Genomic DNA, 24,726 nt, shown 5'->3' with positions numbered 1-24,726 from the left:
TAAAGTGCATTGTATGAGTTATTTGAAACTAAACTGCTAGTTTGGCTACAAATCAACCTATTAGTCACCATGTGCTGTTTAATTATGGCTATCAATTGCATACCAAGGCACTCAAGCAATTGGGAAGCATAACAGTTATAACGAAAACATACATATACGACTATATGCTGATACGCACACACACACACACACACACACATATCTATATAGAGTATGCAAAGTGCTGTTGCAAGTGGTCAGGTGGCTTTTAATTATGCACCACAGTCGAACAATAGGTGAGCACGAAAGCAACAACAATTGAATTATAACAAAAGAACAGCAGCAGGCCGAGCCGAGCCAAGCAATACACACAATGCGTATACGTAATAAGCATATTTGGTTGCTCGACTTGCTAGCTGGCTGGCAACTTTGTTTGCTTACTTAAGGCAAATTTCCAACAATAAAATGCAATTGAAATTGCAGGCGAACTGAACCGACAATTAAATGCAAGCAAGCCTTTTAAGTTTTAACACTAAAAACTTTTCCTCAACTAAGCCATGGGATTGAAATTACGTAGCATAGAAGTTGCTGAGTCCAGCTGAGCTGCTAGCTGTTAGCTGTGAGCTGTGAGTGTGGCAACTTTAAAAGCCGCAGACCAAGCAACGAACTTTTAACTCGTACCATATTGCAAAATGAGCCCATAATCAATAAGTAGATACATATGTATATATATTCATATATACTTTGCATATAACACTGTCTGTGCTTATGAATGGCCGCAAGCTGACTTTGGCGCTGCTGCGGATACTGTGGCTACTGCGGTGTCGTTTGGCTTGAAAGAGACTGCTTATTAAAATTGCTGCTGCCCGCCTGCAACATTCAAAGCCCAAGCCCAAGCCCAAACCCAAACACAAGACCGAGCCCACCCAACGTGCAGACAGCTACCCCACTAGTCGTCATCTGCATGACATTACATGCCGCAATTTACGTATTACATGCCACACAGTCGCACATACAGATACACACGCATATATCAAATCCGTATCAATTTGTCGACAGCATATAAAGCAAAAGCACAATATACAAGTCGAGTATTAAAAATGCCTGAAAGCTATGACCATGGATTTTTATTAAATTGAATCTGCTGCGCGCTGAGGAAACAGTCGAGCATAAAGTCTCTGCGAAGCATAAAAATATTGAGACGATTTTCAGAGAAATATCGACAAATGTCAAACACAGACATCACACACACACACACACACACACATGCAAAGCCATGCAGAGCTGCTGCTTTTAATATCGTCTGACGACTTCATTTGGCAGTTGCTGGCAAACAGAACGACCTCCTCTTATATCTCTCCCACTCTCATATGAGTTAGATTAAGTTTTAGAGCGTTTGGCATAGATGACTTACATGATTTATTATATGCGCATGCAGATTCTTGGCATATCAATGTAACTATTTAGTTTTCCCTTGTTACTAGCTAGTCTAGTGTTATTAGTGGGTCTTCTGAGCTTAAATCTATGGCCAATGCTTTCAAATGCAAATACATATGCAAGAGAATTCGAGCTCATTTGTTCTACGTCTAACGCTTTCGTTGAAATCAAATAAATTTAGGCAAACAGCTGAAAAAAAGGTAAATTTCATCTCAGGAGTGCAGTCAGGTAGCCAGAGCTAGCATTAAATACAAGTAATTCATGATTATTGCCAATAAACTGACCCAAAGGCTGTACTATTGACATTACTTGCTCTACGTTGTTTTTTCTTCTTCTTCACTCTAACAGACTGTGACCGCAAATTTGAGTATAAATAAATGTGCGTGTGTTTGCGTAGGCGCGAGCTGCGGCAGCAAGCGGCAAATTAAATAAAATTTTCAGATTCTGTAGTCGTTGGTTGGGTCCTCCGCACATGAAGCGCGTTAACGCCATTTTGTTGCCCTCATTCAATTTGCATTTGTGCGCATATTTATTCAAATTGTTTTGGCGTTCTTGGTGCTAGCGGTCAGGCGAAAACTTTGCATACATTTCGACACTCAGCACTGGACACTGGGCAGCCATTTGGGCCAGTGCTTCAGCTTCAAGCTGAAGCTAGTACTAGTGTTTGCTTTGTTTTGTTTTGCTTATATTTTATTTTGTACGGCTTTCTAATGTGTTTTTCTTTCTTTGTCTGTGTGTTTGTATGTAGTGCCACCAAGGATTCATCACATTAGCACCGGCGGACATTTGCAAGTCAAAAAAGGTTCATCAGTGCGCATTGAGTGCTCGGCCTCTGGTAATCCAACGCCAAATGTGACTTGGAGCCGCAAAAATAATATTTTGCCCAATGGTAAGATTCTGCATAAATAGCCCAAACACAAGCGAAAGGATCCAAGCAGACAGCGGCGATGAAAGGCAGCCAGGCGGCAGGCAGTCAATTGGATAACTGACCAAGAGGCCAACAAGCGACGAAAATTAAAAGAACAAAAGCATAGCACAGACGACGGCCGACAGCATAAAGTGTAAAAGTAAATGAATATATAAAAAGAAAACACAAACTTCAACAATTTCCATAAAAATTAAAAGTCAAAGAATTTATTCTGGCTGCGTTCAGGCTTGCGCCTTGCCTTTGTTATTAAATACAATACGAACTGCTAGCCTGCCAGCCTGCTTGCCTGCCTGGTTGCCCCAGAGACTGCGAGACTGCGACTGCGACTGAGAGTCCAGCACATAGTTGCGCTGGTATCCTTGTAATTGCCGCTGTCAGTGTTACGAGGCGCGCTCATTTATTTGCGGCCGGCCTTTGTTGACTTGCATTTCTCATATTAATTTTACTTTTAGGCGAGGAGAAGCTGCACTCACACGTCCTCTCAATTGAGAATGTTGATCGACACAAAGGCGGCGTCTACATATGCACGGCCAACAATGGCGTCGGCCAGCCCGCATCCAGCCAGGTCGTGCTGCACGTGCTCTGTAAGTATCCCAAAGAGGTCGTCATCATCATCATCATCATGTGTGTGTAGACTGAGTCCATGCCCCATTGCCGCAATGCAAGCGAACACGCCCACAATTGATGACTGCTTCAATTTATTACACAACTGATTTTAATGGTTATTGACTTGCAATGTGGCCATGCAATGTGCTGCCCACTCAAGTTGCATGCCACACACAATTATGAAAGTGCCTTCTGACATTTATTTAAAATGCATTTGCAATTGCAACTGCAAGTTGTAAAAGGTTACGCGCTCTGCGCTCTCTGCCAATAACTAATTATACGTTTGGGCGCTTGCGGCAATTGGGCATTGATTTTTGTTTGTACGGCGGACGCTTCTTCATGTTACTTACTAATTTCTTTATATTCTTTGCTCACACCACACAGATCCGCCAGAAATATCCGTGGAGCGTCCCGTTGTGTTCTCGGGCGAGGGGCATGAGGCCATGCTGGTCTGCATTGTGCATGGCGAGACACAGCCTGAGGTATGTTTTAATTAAATTTCGTGCATAAATTTTCATCTAGCCAACTCGCTGTTGTGTCTTGCTTGGACATAAAACAGCAAGATGAACACTTGCCCATTAATATACACACGCCGTTCGTAGCACGAAAATTCCACAAATTCTAATATACTATATATGTGTGTGTGTGTGTGTGTGAGTGTGGAAATTAGAGCATACTTTTGGGCGCACAGCAAAAGCAACTCATTTTAATTAAATTGATGCAAAAGAAATTTGTCTGCAACTCTTGCAACACTTATAAACATATGACCACACTTTAAATTGTCTGCAGCTTAGTCACAAAGGCATCATTTTAATCAAGCAAAGCACAAAGCGTTGCACAATGGCATGCAGAGTAAAAGCAACTTACTTAGATTACAAAGGACACATAAATTCAAATGCATTTGTACACATTTAGTAATTTCTAGGGACTGCAATAACAATAAAATTCTTTAATAATAAGTTATTTTACCTTTTAATCAACAAAAAACATTATGAAATAAATCTTGTTTCTTGCTATAATAAATTTGATTAAATTTTATTGAAAATGCTCTTTATTGAAAGTTTATTATATATGTTTATGTTTTGCTTAGTACAATTGATTTAATTTAAAAATAACAATTGCAAGTAAATGTTTATATTTATTAATTAGTTTTCACTTCGCCCGGATTCTATTTTATTTTACTGCAAACTCTTATTTGCAATCCCTTTCAATTTCTCTCTGCATACTAACAATATTTGCTTTTGTGCTGTGCGCATTTGCCGACATTTAAATTAATACGCTTGGCTATAATTCAAAATAAAATTGCGGAAGTTACCAAAGCGGAAGTGTGAAGCGGCGAGCAGCAGACAGAAAAAAAATGCCAGCAAGTCAAGGCATACACAACAATTCCAGTTCACACACACACACACACACACACACACAACACCGTGTGGTTACACACACACACACACACACACACACACACATAGATAGAGTCAGCGCGCAACTGAAAGTTGGCGCAGCTATAATGATGGGGCAAGCAAAAATGTCAATGCTCAAAATTATACAGCGTCGCTTTCATTTTTCGTCGGACTCCAAGTGACTGTTGCACAAAGTTCTGTGTAAAAATATTTGGTGGCTTCACATTACGTCCTTTTATGCCGTTTAATTTGAAATAATTTTTTTTGTATTCGCTTTTTGTTTTTTTTTGTACCACAAAGAGTTGTCGGCAGGCAACAACTGCTTTCCAGCTAAAAGAAAAAAAAACTTGAAACTGGCAACTACTTATTTATTTGACGGCCTGGCTACAAGCTCTGCAGCATTGCAGCTCGCCACTGCCTTTGCCTTTGCCATTTGCATTTGTTGTTGTTTGTTCTATTTTACACATTTCATTATAGCACTGGCTTTTTGCATATTGCATGCTTCTGCTGCCTAAAGTCGCAACGAGTTGAGCTTGATTGCTGCAATGGATGCCATTTTGTAGTCTTTTGAGAATGGCATTTCCGCATGCGATTCGCTTTGTGCAGAGCAGCACTCGGTACACTAGCCACGCCCACTCGTCATTTTATGCGCTGCTGTTTTATGACTCCAGTTAAATGCATACAATTTAGCGCTTCGTTTTCGCTTGATTTGGACTCTACGTGGCTGCCATCATCAACATGCCAAGTAGCAGACTAACGAGCTGCAAATTAAAACATCTGCGGCTACAGGCTATCGCTTTGTGCTTTGCTGCTGTTAGAATTATTGTTACTTTTTAATTATATATTTATACATAAGTGTGTATGTATTAACATATGTTTTCAGCTGGCTTTTTGTGCAATTAACATGCAAAAGCGACAACATTTACAGCCTGTCAAATGCATGTCTTTTTATAACGCATTCAATTATTATTGTTACAAAGTAGCAATGCTTGGGGCTATTTATATCAATTTAAAGCAGTAGCAGTGATAATTTTTTTAATATTTTGCTTTAACGAGAATTAAATATGTGAATAGCAAAAAATTAATTACTCAACCAGAAGTATCGCCATATTTAGCTCTAAGCTAGCTCTCTTGGTTTATCGCTTTGCGTGGCGGTCGGCTGATATGCCAGGGCTTCCAAACTGTGCCCACAGCAATTCCCAAGCTGCAATTAATTTGAACTGATCATAAAATAATAATTATTAACATTGTATTAATTGGATACTTGCGGTTATGTGAGCTGTCGATTAGTTGCGCCATCAATGCACGAACTGGCATTTTTAATCAAGCTACAACAAAGAATTGCAGTGGTGTATGAGTGTGTGTGTGTGTGTGATGTGGGGTGTGTGGTTAGGCAGCCCAGCAATATTCATAATAAGCAATGCGGCAGGCAAGTTGTAGAAAATACCGCAAGCTCTATAACATGACATTTGCTGCTAATGAATTATTTAGCATGAATAGAAGACACACACACACTCACACACATATTCACTCTGTGCGTGGCACTTACATGTGTGCATACTGATTTGCATATTAATTAGAGATTGGCAGTCGCCTATGGGCATATTCATAATCCATTGAAATTGTTGATTTGTTGCATAATGAATATCATAAACAAGAACTAAGCTGCCGCATGCGGCATGCCACGGCACGGCACGGCGCGGCAGCTGCAGTGGCTGCAACGCCTGCAACATTGTCATTAGAGCAATTGTCATTTACATGCGCGACAGCAATGAGACAACATCATTATCGACGTTATCAATAACCATCATTGTCAGCGATATTGTGCACGTCATCGCGGACGCTGCCGCTTTTGCTGTTGTTGTTGATGTCGTTGGCAGGCGCATTAAACATGCAGCGGCATTTGACAGAGCTATCAACAGCTAACAACATTAATGGACGTTGCATGTGCGCAACAACAATAACAAGAAGTGCCACTAATGCGCATCGAGAGCAGCAGCAGCAGCAGCAGCAGTAATACAGAGTGGAGTAGGCATTGTAATTGCGCTGTCAACGTTGTTGGGTCAACTTGTTGTCATAGCTTTTAATTATTTTCCAAATTAGTTTTCAAATTGGTAATTTTCTTCATATTCGCACAAAGCATAACCAATCACATAGAAAGCCTGAGGCAAGCTTTACATGTCAGGCGCAACTAAAAATAGGCAGATCAACTTGCTAATTTCAAAGGCACACAGATGCTGACGCATGATTAGAATGATTTCATTATTTTGCAATCATTTCCAGCATTTCTCAAAGCTCAGAGCCCTTTGGCAACAACATTTTCCATTTGCTTGACTTGACACATATTGATTTTTTAGCAGTCATTACTTTTCCCTCTTTATTTTGCCAATTAATAAAAATTTGAATGCTAAATAATTTAAACAACAGTTACTTCCATGCATTCATTCATTTATTTTTATTATTTGATTGATTTTTATGCGCTGAACAATAATTTTAATGATGCTTCAAATTAAATGAAGCAAACACTTTATTAAATGCGCATATTTGAGTTTTAATTAGATCAACGCTCGGTCGCAAGCTGAAGTGTCGTGTATTTTATGATTGTGCATTCAGCCATTCAACTGTAAACTGTTGACATGCAATTAATTACGGCAAGTTACTTATTTGATTCCAATTTTTTGCTGCGCATAACTATTAGAGCTCATCAGCTGCCAGCAGCTTAAGTCAATCACTGTCCATTAGTGGCGACACCAGTGCTAAATAGCAGTACACGTGCTTGAGTTTTGCTTGACTCGTTGCTCACATGGCAGCGCACATTGCGTATGCGTAATTATTTGTTTTCTTGTGCCTTGCAGGCAAGCAGTGCTCGACACGCAGCTGGGCTAACTCACACACACAGACACACGCACACGCACACACCTAACAACACTTTTCCGTTAACAATTTCCGCTTCGCTCCACCCTCAATTGCATCCTTATATTTTATAGAAGAAAGACTAAGGCACGCAAATTTTGTTTTATTTTTTTGTTGTTTCGTTCGCTTTTGGCTGATTAGTGTTGATTGGCATTTCTCGCTTTGTTGCTCATCAATGCTAATTTTTTGCTGCTTCTTGCACAGCTGCTTCCTCTTGCTGTTGGCAAAGCAAAGTTGCTTGGCCAAGTTGTTATTTCTTTGTACTCTGCACGTAGCTTGCAACAAAAGTGTTTGCAAGCAAAACGCAAAAGGGGGAAAGAGCGAACGTAGCGTAGAGCGTAGCGCAAGTGCAAAAGATTGATTGGCTCAACATTTGCGTGGATATATTGATGAAGTCCACAGCGTTAAGCCAATCAATTGGCTGTCTAAATCCTCAACTGCTGCTAGCCGCATTTTTGTTTTTAGCAATCAGGAATCACAATTTAATAAACCAAAGTAATTAATGCGCTTCGCAGCGCACACACACACACATCCACATACACACGCATACATTGGAAAGAAAAAGAAAAGAATTATGAAATACAATAAGTTGTTTTGCTTACTTTTATGCGCTGTCAACACTTTTGTCTCGTTACGCATGGCTGAGTGATACGGCTGGCAGTCTGATTATGATCCTATTGCCCAATTTCAGTTGTTGTTGTTGTTGTTGCTGGGCAGGCTGATGAGTGAAGCTTAAATAAAAAGGGAAAAGCGTAAAATCAACAACAGCCAAACAAGCTACTAACAAAAGGCATGGAAAACGCAAACATCAACATTTTTCACAAATAATAACAAACATTTATGGCAGCAGCACGGCAGCAAAAGCTGTAACTACACACGTACCAGCAGCAGCGCCAGCCTTCTTTATATGTATTTGTTTGTGTGTATGTTTGTGTGTCTGTCAGAAATATATGACAACACATATGCAATGTTGACAGCCATTTTAATGGAATATTCGCAAAGGCAACACCAGCAGCTACAGCAATAGCAACAGCAACAGCAGCTAGCATAGTGGTCAACAATGACTACACCAAAGATTATTTACACACTAAATATATGTGTGTGTGTGAAATTCTATACAAGCTTAAAGTTTAGCTGCTCTGCATGTTTCACTCAATTTTGATGTAGTCAGTTGCACCTTATGTATAATTTAATTAACAGCGCTCTGTTCTTCATCAAATGTGGCACACTGTTACGTTTACAGATTATGTTATCTTATGTTTTACATTTTATGTTAATAGCTTTAATTGACAAGTCTATGGGCAGCTGGTCTGCTTCTATAAATGGAAATTTACATGTGAAAAGTTAATATAAAATGGCATTTTATTTTTTGATTATTCCAATCTAACTAATTGTAAAAAGTATTGCCATTAATTTCTCTCAAAAATGGCATCAATTTTAGTTTGCAATATAGCTTTTACTTATATGCCTGTGCTTTTAATACAAAAACTATTTGAAATAGATGTCAATAAGAATTTTTATATTAAATTCGTTTTAGTTCATAAGCATTGTCTTTTGTTATTCATTTGCTATTGGTCTATTTATTTGTAGTAATATTTTTGTATGTGCGTCATGCATAGAACACCTGCTGCTCTTTGTGTTAATTCGTGCGTTGTGCTCAGGCACGCATCCTCCATAGCAGTTGGTCTGTCTGGAGCTGTCAAAGCCGCCTGGTTCAACGCACATGCAAACACACACACACACACACACACACATTGTGTATATCAGCTGGCGAAAGTAGCAACGTTGGCATATTTTCAGCGCCTAGAGCACGATTCATTTCCAAAACACGCACGCAGTCATTCCCGTCTGTCTGTCAGCCTGCAGTACTGAGTAGTGAGTAGTGAGTCTGCTCGTCAGCGTGTCCTTGTGTTTACATAGGATATGCGCGCACTTGACATACGAAACATGCTGGCGCAAATACTTTTAGAGCTCTAAAAATAGCAGCGTGTAACCAATTTAAGCAGCGCAGAGCAAAGCGGAGCACACGCCAAGCAACTAAAGCTACAAAACTTGATTTGAGCACAAGATTTGAGCAAACGTTGTGTGCGATTTGTGCGCTGATTAAAGTGCAACTATTTGCAGCAAATCACTTAAACTTTCAGAACTGCACACAATCACGCATATACATGCCACTCACACACACACACACATACACACACACATACACACACACATTACATAAGCTGCAAGCTCGTTGGCAAGTTGGCAGTTTCGTGTCTGCTTCAATTGACCAAGTTTTCAATTATTTACAGGTAATTTGGTTCAAAGACACCATGCAATTGGACACCACGGAGCGACATATCATGGAGAATCGCGGCTCACGTCACACGCTGATTATACGCAAAGTGCATCCGCAGGACTTTGGCAACTACTCCTGCGTGGCCGAGAATCAACTTGGCAAGTCACGAAAAACTTTGCAGCTCAGCGGAAAACCGAATGTTGCCGTATTTAATTCACCAGCAATCAGTCAATACAAGGACAGGTAAGCTACTGAACGCCCTGAATACTGCTGCCAACTTAAAGCGGCACGCTTCATTGGCCCGCAGAACACCCACCCACCCACAATGGTCATGTTTTCAAATCTGAAGAGTGCTACACTTGAGTTAAGTTGAGTTCAGTTGGCTGCAGGGCAGTCTGCTGGGCTGTTTAATTAACTAGCAGAGCCCACAGATTTTTATAGTAAAATGACACGAGTACTTAACGTTACGTTGCGTATACGTAATACGCACTAGACTCAAAATTCAACAGCAGCCGTAGCAACAACTGTCAGTTTTGGCATTAGACAATGCAGAAAATTGTGCTGTTCAGATTACAGTAATTTCGTTGAATGACAGTTCAACCCAACACACACACAACACATGTGTGTGTGCGGTAGTTGTGTAGAGTGAACTGCGATAACTAGTCGTATACGTAACAAATAAAACTTTTAATTGGATTAGCTGTCATCAGGCGCGCGCACAAGCACAAACGGCTAAGAGGACAAGCAGTCAACCGACAAACAAGCTAACATCTCATGTGTCACTCACACACATGCACGCACAGTCAGACAGACAGTCAGACAGACAGACAGTTATTTAGACAGACAGACGAACGAACGGAGAGACAGACAGACAGAGAGGCAGAGAGTCAAGGCGACAGCAGACAAGCATTTCATTCGCTTTAGAGCGTACAAATTCGCTTTGACTGGCATTGGCACCTTTCAATAATTCAACTCGCATTAAATCCAATAAACTAGAAAATACAATTTTTCCCACTTGATATGTAGGTATGTCTAAAATTCGAGCTCAGCCACTTGCGTTTACATCTGCTCTATGCATTGACAAATCAATGGCCAATGGCAATGGCAATTTAGTTTTTTTTTTGGCTGCCGCTGCGTGCAACAAAAAAAAAGTTTGTTAAACAAAATAAGCAAACAGTTGGAGCTCTGCGCTCGGAGGTCGTAATGGCAATAGAGCGAATCACATACAGATTGGATTGTCAACGTAGCGCTGATTTCATTTGTGTGCTTGCGCCGGAAGCTGCTGCTGGCAATTAAGCTTGGGCCCCAGTGAGCAGCGACTGGCGCCAGTTGCTGCTGCCTCTTCAATTGTTAATAATCATTTTTATTGCCTTGTTGCCTTACTTTGATGCTCTCTATATGCGAAAAAGTTTTTCTGATTGGCGTTTTATATGTTTATTGAGCGCGCAGGGCGCGCAGGGCTTCAGGTTATTAGTTCGCATGGCTCAATGATCATTGAAAGCCAAAAACAAAAACAAAGCAAAGCAGAGCAGAACAGAGCAGAGCAGCGAACAACAAGCAAACAGCAACTAAATGTATGCATACATAAATATGTATTAAGCACATATAAACAGCAAGAGCTTGGCTTGTTTATGGGCAACCTCAACCCGAGCCGAGCTGGGGCAGCGGCACTTGCTATGCTTATTAGCATTCAAATTGTGTGCCAAGTTTATCGCAAAGCAATGAACTAGCGCCTTTGTAATGGCGCCAAGCACAACAGCCAGAGCCAATGAACGCACTTGCCACGTGGCAAGATTCTTGTAATTAGTTGTTTACTTGGAACGCTGCTTGAATAGTTGCCTTTTACTCAGTCTCTCTCTCGCTGTGTCTCTCTGGAGCGAACGAGCAAGCCTTTGATGTAAATGGTTAGTAATGCGCTTGTTAATGAGCTTAAATGTTGGGGCATTCAACTTAAAGCTAAAGCAACGTTCATTCGTTTGCCCAGCGCTGTTGGCTTTTTGCTTCAATGAAATCTGCAGTCCCCCTTGAGCAGCAACAAAAGCAAGCAGCAATGGCAGCAGCAGCAGCAGTAACCATAACAATAACAGTAAGCTGGCCACTGTGGGTGTGGGTGGGTGGCAGTTGCAACTTAACTTGCCAACTTAACTGGCAACGTCTGCATTGATAATGTATAAACTCAGTTACATTGCGTGTCTGTGTGTGTGTTGGCTTCATATATAAAGTTTAACAATTACATATTGATTGGCTTTGGACTTTAAACTAAATCTGGCGCCAACTGTTGCACTCAACTTGTGGCACGTTTTAATGCCAACTCCCTTTCGCTTTATCTGTTGCGTAGATACAACATTTCGTGGGTGGTCGACTCGCATGCGCCCATTGAGGAGTACAAGTTGTCCTTCCGCAAGCTGCCACAAGGACATGAGGTCGTTGACAATGCCATTGACTCGCAGGGCTCTTCCTCTTCATCGTCTTCATCATCGTCTGGCGCTACATACGGCACGAGCAATCACAATCGCATGACCAACAACATGGCCAACTATGGGGGCTATGGCAATCTGATGCGTTGGGGCCACAACGACTGGCGTGATGTGGTGCTGCCAGCGGTGCCCCTCTCCCACCACTACACACAAGGCATGAGCTACTTGGTGCGCGGCCTGGATCCCGATCAACAGTACGAGGCAACCGTCCAATCCCGGTAAGTCCACACCTTCCCCTTCACCAGCCCATATGCTAATTTTCGTGCACTTGCACAAATTCAAAACAAGAGCCAGAGCTAGAGCTCGGGGCGGCGGCACAGACGTGGCTGGCTGGCTGGACTCATTAGGCTGCATTTGCATATTAATGCCGCCCAATTAGGCTGACCTTAGCCGCATAATTAATACGAGCTAAAATGATTTTCATTTACAGCAATCGCTATGGCTGGAGTGACTTGACCAACAGCTTCTTTTTCTCCACATCATCGAATGGTGAGCGCTTAACTACTTATGACTTAAATTGCATCATATTAAGTATACGCCATGAGTATTAATTTAAATATTGTTTCAAGCTTAAAGCACACGCATATACACATGATATATATAGCATAAGCCTCACACACACACACACATAGACAAGAGCCGACACTCAAAGGAACATGCTTCAACATGCGCCTGCGGCTTATGCTACATATTTATTATCTTGATTTTAATGGCAATTTTTATTTTGCTGTGCGTTGCTGCTTTTTTTTTTTTTTGCTGTACGTCCTTTGTTTGCTTTGGTTGTTGTTGCTGCCTGCATGCATAATAATTTGGCATTAAGTGCTACTTTTGTTGATAATCCTCACAAATCACAACATGTCCTTTGGTTAACGCAGCAGCAGCGCCAAAGAAAATGCTGCAACATTATTAAAGCGCACCACAGCTTGCATGGAAAATAAATTTTTAAAGTACATACGATAGTCTGCATATCAATCATACGCACTGTAGTCTGTAAGTTGTAATATCGTCTGCATTAACTGACAAACGTTTTTAATGAGCGCGCACACATACAAACAAACACAAATAAGACGGCGCGCTAATTGGGCGCAGCGAAAGGAAAAGATACAAACAAATATTGCTGGCAGAAGAAGAAGCAGAGCTTGGGGGCTGTTAAAGTCGCTTTTATAAATAAACAAAGATGCGTAGCGTCGATTGCTTTTGCATTCAGGTGGAACGCATTTAAATGCACAAACGAAGACCATATATATGCAAAACTATTGTTGCATTGCATACCAAATGAATGTCGCAGTGGCAGCCACATAAAATGTTGAAAGCGGCAGACCGATTTTCCATGCAAATGACGCACGCCACGCCACGCGGCCGAGGCAGTGGCTGTTTCAGAGGCAGACGTAACCATCTTTTTACTGCCATGCCAAATGCATGCAACGATATTCAATGCCAGCGCAAACAAACGCATAAATATGCAGACAGGCCAAGAGAAATGCGCAACGAACACGCACACACTTTCACCAAAAACAGAGACACAACAACACAGAGGCAGCAACTGCTAGACGATGAAGTAAAATTAAATCAAGTAAAACGTGCACACACACACACACACGCGCACAAAAGTATCGATGGCATTTATGCAAGTTATTGTGCCTTTGATAGGCAACCGCAGCAACGCGCCCGCTGCACTTCATTATGCGCTCTATTCAAAAGGACACACGGCAGTCCTTCGGCATTAGTGGCACATTCTAAAAGGCAGGCAAGTCATTGGCGTGCATTGCACTAATGAATACGACTTCATTATATTTTCGAAACGTAAACAATTTACGCAATTAGTGGCCAAGGTATGTTGCTGCTGCAGCAGCAACAGCAACTGCTCTGTGGCAATCGTGCCAAGTACCAACTAATGAGCCTTGAGTGTCATAACTACACTAACAAGCAGACACAACTGCAATGTCAACAACAATGTCACACAGACACACACAAGCACACACACACACACATACTTACACATTAGCGGTTCATTCACTTGTAGAACGTGAGCTGGACACTTAAAGCGACTGCCAATTTCCAGCATCGCCACTCACACTCTCTTACTAAAAGTTTTAGCCACATGTTTGCTACAAACTAAAGTCAAATTGCATTCGCTGTAACCAAAATTCTGTTTGCGGTTTAGCAGTTGACCCCAAGCTGGCAATCGATTCATGCAGTTGAATTTTAATTTAAGCCAACAATACAAGTTTGTCATACAGCGACGTCCCTTTAAGGACATTTAATTTTGTTGTCACTTTTTTAATATACACACATTGCCAGCTCAGTGGCCATTGTGCTGGCAATATGGCCACTGACAGTTTGTTGAAAGAGCTGAAGCAATGCAACTATTTTTATTATATACACACACACACACAGATAGAGCGAAAGTGGGAGAGTCTGTGTATAGTTAACAGCTGAAACTCACGCTTTAGCTAAAGCTTTGCAAACTTAGCGGGCTTTGGGGTGGTGTGTGGATCAAAGGACAGCTCACGGACAATACTTTAACACAGCACATGGAGACATAAAAAATAATGCATTTGGAGCACGCGAAAAAATACTCGACATAAAGCACAACAACAACAGTAACAACAAAAGTAAAGCAAAGGCAACAACAAAAATGTAAGAAGTTAAATAAAATTACAACATAAAGTAAGGCAACGAGTGTCGAGCATGTGTGTGTGTGTGTGTGAGAAATATCAGAAAATGAAAGACTCGTTGAAACTTGCGTAAAACTTGCTGAAACTGCCAACTGAGGACCAGTCAGCAATAGCAATAACAACAATAACAGCAACAACAACAACATGACGCATTCAAACGATGACAAAGTGGACGCTTACGCTAGGCAAGGCGGCTAGACAGAGATGGCAACGTCAACGTCTACTCAGTGCAGCTCAAACTTTCAATTTACTTGTCCATCGTCGCTGTATCTCAGTTGTTTACCACCCACCCAACCCCAACCGATCGCCCAACTGCTGCTGCTGTTGCTGCTTTGCCTGCGCGCAATGCGTTTGCAGCTTTTGTGTTGCCGTTGGGAATGCTTTAGCAAAGGTCCCAAACAACTGCAGCGTCGTTTTCGCTTCTTTTTTGCCTTTGCTTGCATGTAAGTTGCAAAGTTTGCCAAAGCACACACACACACACACATACATACAAATACACACATACACAAGTACGTGCGTACTTACAGAACGCGCAAGTTTTGTAGTGGCTGTGTAATAAGCACAGTGCAAAAAATATACACAGTATACTATGCTATATACTTATGCATACTATGCATGTGTGTGTGTGTGTGTGTGTTGCAAGATGTGTAATGCGAATTCTCAACGTGAATGTTATGTTTATGTAAAGTGCAGGTCCCACAATGCGTCCACAAAGCGTAGACGAAGGACGCTCCGCTCCACTCGCTGCTGTTGCTGCTGCTGCAAGTTGTAGAACGAACCCAAGAGCTGTTGCTAAAGTTTTTGCCGCAAGTGCTGCCGTGCCACACAATAGCCGCACACACACACACGCACACACAGACAGAAGTTTGTGCTTGCCAAACAAGCAAACTAAGCAATTTAAGGCGCTGTTTAAGCGGCCAATGGTCAATGGCCAAGCTATGCTTTGCTTTGCTTTGCTTTGCTGGCAAGGCCGCTAGAATTTTCAACCTCACAGCAATTGTAAGCTGCAAAATATTTGCCAAATTACTGAAATTTAACACACTGCTCGTTACTAATACCCAAACAAATGTAGCAAGCAAAAATGCTTCAAATATTTCAATGAGCAACATTTCTCTCTTCAGATTTGCCAAAGCAACTCAAATTTACAAAATCAAAATGGCATTAGCTTGTAAGCTTGCACTTATAATGAACTTTGAGCCATTGAGTTTTACTTTACAGCTGGGGCGTATTTCTTGGAAATTTTCCATTTTGCTTAAATCGAAAAACAGCTAAAGAAAAACACACAATTCTCAGAATACAGAAATCTCACTTTAGATACATGTGTTATTTTTAGATATAAATATAATATATATAAGCAGCTATGCAATGTAGAAAATCTGTTGACTGATGTGCCACGGAAAATGCAAATGTATGCAACAAAACAAAAACATTGGCTTTAGCCAAATACCAGGCAAATGTCTGTGTGTTTGCATTTTGCATTTGTATGCGTGCACCGCAATTGCATTAGGTGAATTGTGCCTTGGCATATACACCTGCCTGTTTCTCTATGTATATGTATATGGTTGTTAGAGCTGCAACCGCACACACACACACACACAAACACACGCACACAGGTGCTGAAAGGTTAACATTGCAACCAATCGTACGCTGTCCACATCAATGGCTGTCACTTGTTTGGCTGTACATACGCGAATTCGCATGTGTGCATGGCATTGCGAATGCGAATGCGAATGCGAATGCGAGCACAGTCGCAAAATCACAAGTGACGTTATGGTTTTGTGTGTGCACCAAACCGCAAGCAATAAAAGACGCAATGACTGTCGATGCCAACGGCAATGGCAATGGCAACAGCAACGGGCAACGGCAACATTAGCCGCACTGCACATGGACATTGTGGCTGCCGCTGCTGCTGCTGCTGTCGTTGGCTGGCGCGTCTATTTTCATTACAGATTCGCTGCGCAATCGCTGGCGCCGCAATTGACAATTTGCGAGTAGTTTATGTTGACAGCATGCAAATTTATATGCTAATGTGTGTCTGTCTCTGTATGCAGCTGCCATTTTTCTAAGTCGCTTTATGTGGCGTGCGCTAAATGCTCAAATGAATTGAGCAGCAGCGCATATAGCAGAGAAAGGTGTACATAGCTAAAAACTTTCATAGGCCAATTATTGAGCAGAGCGCGATAAGCTCTATATAAGGCGTAAATATTTTTTGCAACATTGAACACAAGACAGTCCGGCTTGACATAGAATTTCAATTCATTCTCTAACCAACGCAAAGATTGCTATTTTAGACGTCAGATTTAGTTTTAAAGACATTTTAGACAACTCCTCAAGTTTGCCGCAACTTTATGTTTCAAACATTTTTGCCGTAAGCTAGATTGCGGTATAAAATAAATATGTAGATACATAGAAAGTAGAGTAGTTGTCTATTTTAGCACAAGTTTTATTTAGTAAGCAGTTAGTAACGTAAACTTAATTTCGTAGTTTCACGAGTAGCGGTGTTATGTTATTGTAACAGACTATGTTATGCTTCTTTGCATTTAATGTTAAAAGCTGGAATCGATAGAGCAGCGTCTGTAGTCATCGCTGCTAGCAACAGTAGCTGCATAGATTTTAATCATAGCTGCTAAATAAGTCTTAAGGAAACTAATTAAATTAAAATTGTAAAATGACTTTAGTTCCACATTTATATCTCTCAAACTGCTACGCTACCTACGATTTGGTTTGGGATACTTACAGAGTTTTCAATTGCAGCTCCCTTATTATTTTACTACACAATCTTGTTGACAATTAAGCGCTCACTTACTTGAAGCTCTAAGCTCGCTTAATTTAATGCCCTAATGCCGCTTTCAGCACACACTTTGACGTTGCAGTGTAGCTGCTGCTGCTGCTCGCTCTAAATTGAACGTGTCATGTTTTGAGGCGATGGCAACATAGATGCCTCAATAGATTAGCTGTCCAGCTACCAACACACACACACATGAAGAGAGATACAGTCATCTTGTGTCGCTTGTCTCATGTCCGGCGACGTTGTCGATTTCTCTCGCTCTAGCTGCCCAGCACACAGCTTGGCCAGTGGTATGTCTATTAAAAGTGTCAGCAACGACTTGAACATGTGCAGAGTAGAGCAGAGCAGAGCAAATGAGAACACGTCAAGGATGTGTCGTTGCCTTGTGCTGCGCTGTGCTGTATGCTGCGCTCAATTGCAGCAAATGGCTTCAAACATTTTCATGAGATTTGTATGTTTAAGATAATGTCGAACTAGCTGCTCGGCACTTGATCAAATATTTACAAGTGTTGCGGGCGGGCATACAACTGTCGTTTCAAACTGCCGGCCTGTCCGTCCCAATTTCAAAAAGTATTCGTCCTTTAAAACCCACACAGAGCTGTCATTTAACGTTACCTTGGCGGTGTGGTATTAATTTGCAATCGCCTCTCCGGCATTGCCTTTGGCTGATATTGCTTATGGCCTGCTGGGCAACGGAGCAGCTAGCAGCGCAAGCATATGAAATGGCAATCGCAATCAGAATCGCAATTGCAATTGCGTCCTGGATCCCAGTAAGCGATTTCAATATCACTGAATGATGCTGCCGTCGCGTCTGTTGCCGCCGCCGCTTCTGCTGCTGTCCGGGATAAAATGCTCATTTGTCATTATTGACAGATGTCGCGCGTTTGCTATTTTAATTGGCAGCTTACATGCATTGAGCTGCACGCCATGATATGACCCCAATGTATGTCTGCTCCACGGCAAGTCCAGTGTGCTTCGGGCCAGCTGTGTGTCTGTGTCTGTGTCTGTGTCTCTGTATCTGTATCTGTATGTGTGTGCTCTTGAGTGGGCAAAGTCAACATATCCTGCTTGCTGCATTGCTCTTTAAGCGTTAATAATTTATTTTTGCGGACATGGATTTGATTTAAATGCCGATTGGCCAGCGCGCGCATTGCAGGTGTCAATTAAATGAATTTATTGTAATTACACAACTTACACACACACTCACAGTCAACAATATGTATCTTTATATATCTGTTGCTATTGCTACTACTGCTTTCCTACCTTACTTACTTACTTTCATGCTATTTTCAACGACAGACGCGCTTGTCGATCTATCAACATTCTTAAATCATGGTCAGACAGGTTAGTTTAAGCCTAAACTAATGCATTTCAAACTGTCCTCTATCGCTGTCTCTTTCTCTCTTTCGCTCTCTCTCTCTCTCTCTCTCTCTCTCTCTCTCTCTCTTTCTCTACTGCTAAACTACTTGCTCCAACTCGCTTGAGCTCATGTTTTTCTTCTTTTTCACATACAATACGCATGTTTATATTCGACTGCATGTTGTCGATTTAAAATATTTTTTTATTAAAAAAAATTAGCCAGATATTTTTGTTAAGTCCACACAAATAAATTCCACAAAAATTGAAATGCAAATTCGTTTCAGTATATGCAGTTTACCCAGTATTTTGTAGGCCACATAAGCAAAACGATATAAACAACAAGCACGCAGATAAATTTGGACGCAAATAACTTTTCAATACACTTGAAATGTTGTCGCTGTAACAACGCTTGCTACTTCTAAATAAAATTTATAGAATGAATAGCTGAATACTACTGAATTTAAATCAAATTTTAAATAATTACTTCGGCTATTTTATATATTTGTAAAAAAAAAAAAGTTCTTCCATTGTCTACTCCCCATAGTCGACATTGAATAAACAAATGATTTTTGATATTTGAAAAACTCTTAATCCTCTTTAGGAGTAGGAGTCAGTGCATGCCAAAATTAGTGCCTCGAATAATTTATAAGACAGACGAACATGGTCTAATCGTCTTAGTTTGTCTTCCTTATGAAACATGTATAAAATTTATAGGATAAAACTGTTCAAGCTGAAAAGAATTTTTCATGTTGCGTACATTTGCACAATTTGAAGCTAATCCTTCAATTTATTATATACATTTTTTAAAGTGTATAAAAGCTGCAGCTTTTTCTATGCCATTTGCTAAGCTCGCATTAAAAAAACAAGCACTTTAAACGTATAATACGATGTATAACGTGTGCGTTTATATTTGTTTGCAATTTGTGCATGCATTCTTTTTATTTTTGTTTTTGATTTAACGCCTGGTATGAAATATTGAAAAGCGTGTTTACTTTTAAAATAATTGCATATATCCTGCATGTATATATAGAGCTTTGGCCTTTATGCACTAAAGTGTTATAATAAACTTAGTTTTAACCACAGCAATTGGTTTGCTTTTTATTACAGATAACGAGATGCGAGATCTGAGCGTCACTTTTTACGGCAACAGCGCTATAAGTAGACAAAAAGTCAGCTTTGTCACATCAGCAGCCCTCACATGGATATTTAAGCTGATCTTGACTTAAATAGAGACTCTCTCACACTAAGTTGTATATTTGTTTCGGGTTTAGGTAACGAATTTCTCCGCCAATAGCATTAACAATTTTATGCATTTGATTTTTTATTAAATAATAGTTTATGGAAGCAGAAAGACGATGCAAACAACTCTATTGTTAACTAAGTAAATTAAGTGGCATACATACATAAATTGTATATGCATAAGAAAAATATGCAAATTTTCTCCAAATCCAATTTCTTCAATCAAAACATCACAAAAAAAGAAAAACAAAAGTAACAAAAAAGCAAAACACATACTACATACATAAATGAAAGCATATTTAATTCTATGTATTTAGCATATACGGAACAATCAATGTTAAAGCATACCAAGATGGACCCACTGTGCATACGATAAACGTACATACAAAAAATAAAAGAGTAAAAATGCAAATACAGTTACAGTTACGGCACCCACTAAAAACAAAACAAAATAAAAGAAAACACACTCAAATGTATATAGGTTTTATTCCATATTTATCATACTATTTAGACGTATCTCTAGGTTATCTACTGCACCAACAACAACAACAACAACAAAATGAAATAAGAGCAAGCGAGATGCTTGCCTAATAAATAAATGCAAACTAAATAAATATACACTACATACTATATGTATTAATTAACGATGCGCATTGCTTTAGCCTATCTGTGTGTGCATATAACTGTGAATGTTCTAGTGTGTGTGTGTGACTGGGCGCGTGTGTGTGTGCAAGTTAGCTTATTGTATTTTTGCATAAATAGTTGATTCAATTAACATTTAAGTGCATAGCCAATTACATTTATATGCAACCATGCAACACGCACACGCACACGCATACGTCTGAGCATGCATGTGTGTGTGTGCTTGTTAGTTGCTAAAGCAAGTATAAAATTTCAAGCTTTTCGTTAGAGTTAAGTAGCTAAAATCATAGCAAAAAAAATATATGCATTTGCTATAACAAAACTAATATTGATTGGTATTGGCTTAGTGTGTGTAAATTAAGCGCACACACACACACACACACAGCTATGAGACACACACTCGTGCATCAAACTTGATATTTAGCTAATAATTGTAAATATAAAATGCAAACAAAGTGTACGCAAAATATAAATTAAATATCGCAGCATAAATGGCCAAAACAGAGCGAGCGTAGTTTAATAATGAATACAAATAAAATTTACGTTTTTGGCAAATTATGCAGTAATTACGATAAACAACATGTGGCAGGGTGTGTCGCAACTTAAACTCGAATCTAATTTATCTTTGTATATACATTGCACTCTAAGAGACAAACCGTATTTGCCAGCGCACCCTTTTTGCATTGAGTTTACGCAGCAGCAGATCACCCTGTATTTATATTATGTGTTAGCAAAAATTAAATATGCCAACAAAGTTTACGTATGAAATTATAGAAATTTAAGCAGCAGACGTAAAACTAATATATACATATACTAGCTATATAAATTGATGTGTGCAAATATGCAAAATGATTTTAAAAATACAAACATACAAATATAAATGGTATAAAACGTAAAAGCATGAGCGCAAATTCCATGCAATCATTTAATTGCATTGCCCAGGCACGGAAAATTGAAATGAAAACTGAAAAACAATTGATATTAAATCGTTATTTAATTTAAAACTTATGCCCAACTGCCCACAGCTTTGCTATTGCCAAATATACGCATGCACATACTACAGCATTTGTTTGTGTATGTGTATGCGTATGTCTGTCTGTCTGTGTGTAATTGCCATAACAAATTGCTTAAGTCTATTGGATACCATATATAATACACTGCAGTAAGCGTAAAGTAATAATGCCCTTATACCTAGTATATGAATGTGCAAATGTGTGTAATTTAACAAGTTTTGGGTTTACTGTATGTACTTATGTTAATTAATAAAAGCTTCAAATATGTGTGTACAATTCCAGTGAAGATTTTAGTAAACGATAACCAACTAAACAACAACATTTTCCGCATTCAATGTATATGTGACTAGCAACGTATGTATATGTATATTTGATTATTTTGTAACAATTTTTCAGAAACTATAAATAAAGTCTATATAAACATATATCTGTATGTAAATGTAAACTGAAACTTTTCTTTCAATTAGAGCCCTCGAGCAATATCAATGCACAAACAAATAATTGGAGTGAACATAATCCTTGCGCCAGCAGCAATTCTTGTTAGCCAGAAGACACAGTGCCCTGTATGCTCTGAAAATGAAAATCAAAATAGCAACAACTTTAAATGGAATGCATGCAGGTATAGTTATGCCAGCAGGTGAAAAATTGTGTGCATAAATGTTGTTTGCAAAACATTAAATGTAAATGACCAACATTGCTAATAGTAATTTGGCATAAAAATGCAGACCACAGATTCACTTTGAATGCCATCATGTTGAATATCATAGACGTAAGTAAGTTATTGTAAATAATTTCCTTTTTTTTGGCAAAAATGGTTAGTTATGTGGCTTGAAGCAATGTAAGTATTTTAATTTATTGTATATCACCTTAGCGAAGACAACAACCTGTAGCACTGGCAACTCACTTGAATATGAAAAACGTTGCATACCACTAAGGGCAGTAATGCATGTGCGATCCTCTTAAGAAAATTAGACATATTCGGCTGAATCCTGTCGCGTTTTCAAAATTTTTGGCTTGCAATACTCAAGAGTCAAAGAAGTATAACTACTTTTGGCCATACAAAATTAAATCAAAACAGACAAAGTAGCAAACTTCTGTGTCTAATCATTGGAGCACTTTTTCGAAAGTGTGTACCTGAATAAGAAATCGTTTTCATATGTTAATATATTATTTGTTGTCAATTGTTTTTATTAATAAACGTATAGTTTAACTGCTAAGCTGAGACCTTCTAAATGATATGCTAGCTACGCTTATGTTGTAGGCCTGTGTGTGTGTGAGTGCAACACATTTCCGGGCATTGTTTTTCAGTCTCACATACATGCTGTTGTCGCCCCTGTCGTCACCTTTGCACATACGCTTCCTTCTTGCCTGCAGCTCTTGCCAGTTGTGTTATGAGCAACTTGTTGTTACCCCATTGCGCAAACTTTATTCATGTGCCACACACATACACAGATGCGAAGTCTTTGTGTGATGCTGTTGTACATAAATATTTGCATATACTAATTTATTATGCTTAAAATAAGCCAAGCCTCAGCGAGCAGCAGCACAGCAAAAATAGAATGCAGCTGACTTTGAAATACAGTTTGTCATTAGCTAAAGCAATTTCATTACAAACTCAAAGTGATATGAGCTGCCATAAAAAATGTATGTACGCCAAGTCAGCAAAGACAAACTGAATGCCATGGGAGTGTTTTGACATGCCCTCTTTCGAACGTCAAAGTGTATGCGAAAGCGAGTCAGTCTGAAATAAGGCCAACTTTGGAGGCCTCATAGCATAATGAAGCCAACATCAGCCAGCCACGGCGACAGCAAGTTGCAACAAATGCTCTGGCAACTCGCACTTAGTCGCCTTCACACCTCAGACGTTGCGTCGGCAGCGGAGCACTAAGCCTATTTATGTCGTCGTCGCCATTCTGCCTTTGCAATTTGTGCCCGCTTTTGTATGGCCGGAAGTGGGTCACACACTCAGCCAAGCTGCAAGCCGCCAAGACCAAGACAAAGCGCGCTTGCCTGTAATTAAGCTCAACAACAAGCAACGAGCTTGAGCAGCTGCGATTCCAAATGAGCACAGCATTTGTTTTTCAAGTGGCGCCAGCACCACCACGCGCTGATTTCAATGGATTTCTTTGGCTGGGAATTAACTTCCACAACAAGAAGCAGCAGCAGCAGCAGCCGCAGCAGCAGTACCCAAAGCAGCAAAGCAAAGCCCCCATTTGCAAGTCATAGCCTAAGTCTATAATGCGTTTATTGAAGCCAAAACAGATTTACATGCTTTTAGGCGCATTAAGAGCAACTCGAAATTTATCTGCAGGACTTAAACTGCCACTCAATGCATTTAATAAGCTGCCGCATAATTAAGTGGCTTAGCTTAGTCAAGCGGCAGCAAGTAGGATGTGACTTTAATTTGAAGCGGCATAGCCTTTCATCATTTTACCTGATTAGACTGCATTGACAGCAGTTATATAAGCAATTAATTAAAAAAGCTAATTAGCCGCAAGTAAAAGTCATGCAATCATTTTGCAGCAGCAACAGCAGTTTTAAGTGCAATGACTTTGCCAATTATTTATAGTCTCGTTGTAGCTGTCATTGCTGTTTTCTTTCTTTCTGGTTTTTTTCCATTGCTTTTGTTTGTCTCTTAAATTGGCACAACGCTACGTATACGTAATAACATTTATAAATACGCCTAACAACATGTGCCCAGTCCCAGCCGCTGCTGCTGCTGCTCCATACACGTATTGATGTGCAGCTAATGCGACCCCAGAGAATGACTGGGCAACGACAGCAGTTGCAACTGTAACGGCAGCAGCAGCAGCAGTAACAGCAGCGCTGACGCTGGAGCTGCAGCTGAGCATTCAGACGCGCTAACGAGCAGTGGCTTCCTTGGAGAGCTTGTCGCTCGGCTGCAATTGTTGCCAAAGCTGAAAGCCAAAGCAAATAGCAGCAGCGGGACGTATGCCTGGCAGCTAAACCAGGCGGTGGCAGAGGC

The 24,726-nt window shown here is 40.1% G+C and overlaps 1 protein-coding gene across 4 annotated transcripts in view; it reads left to right on the top strand.

Moving 5' to 3' along the window:
• LOC108604271 (lachesin) overlaps nt 1-22,367 on the top strand; it is a 109,792-nt gene extending 87,425 nt beyond the window's left edge. The window contains exons 6-14 of one of the 4 annotated variants that reach the window (XM_017993669.2): nt 2,165-2,305; nt 2,797-2,928; nt 3,335-3,432; nt 9,558-9,787; nt 11,883-12,239; nt 12,452-12,510; nt 18,787-18,831; nt 19,954-20,117; nt 20,182-20,818. In XM_017993669.2, the coding sequence (XP_017849158.1) occupies nt 2,165-2,305; nt 2,797-2,928; nt 3,335-3,432; nt 9,558-9,787; nt 11,883-12,239; nt 12,452-12,510; nt 18,787-18,831; nt 19,954-20,072 (1,181 nt within the window). In that variant the 3' untranslated portion in view covers nt 20,073-20,117; nt 20,182-20,818. Of the gene's footprint in view, nt 1-2,164; nt 2,306-2,796; nt 2,929-3,334; nt 3,433-9,557; nt 9,788-11,882; nt 12,240-12,451; nt 12,511-18,786; nt 18,832-19,953; nt 20,819-22,207 lie in introns of those variants that run through there. The other 3 variants (XM_017993668.2, XM_017993671.2, XM_017993670.2) reach the window with 3 other exon arrangements.
• Nucleotides 22,368-24,726: the final 2,359 nt, after the last annotated feature.

The sequence above is a fragment of the Drosophila busckii genome, chromosome 3R (assembly GCF_011750605.1).
Source record: "Drosophila busckii strain San Diego stock center, stock number 13000-0081.31 chromosome 3R, ASM1175060v1, whole genome shotgun sequence".
In the NCBI taxonomy this organism is placed as follows: Eukaryota; Metazoa; Arthropoda; class Insecta; order Diptera; family Drosophilidae; genus Drosophila; species Drosophila busckii.
The sequence above is the reverse complement of the archived record's forward strand: the minus strand, read 5'-3'. Positions and strand labels throughout refer to the sequence as shown.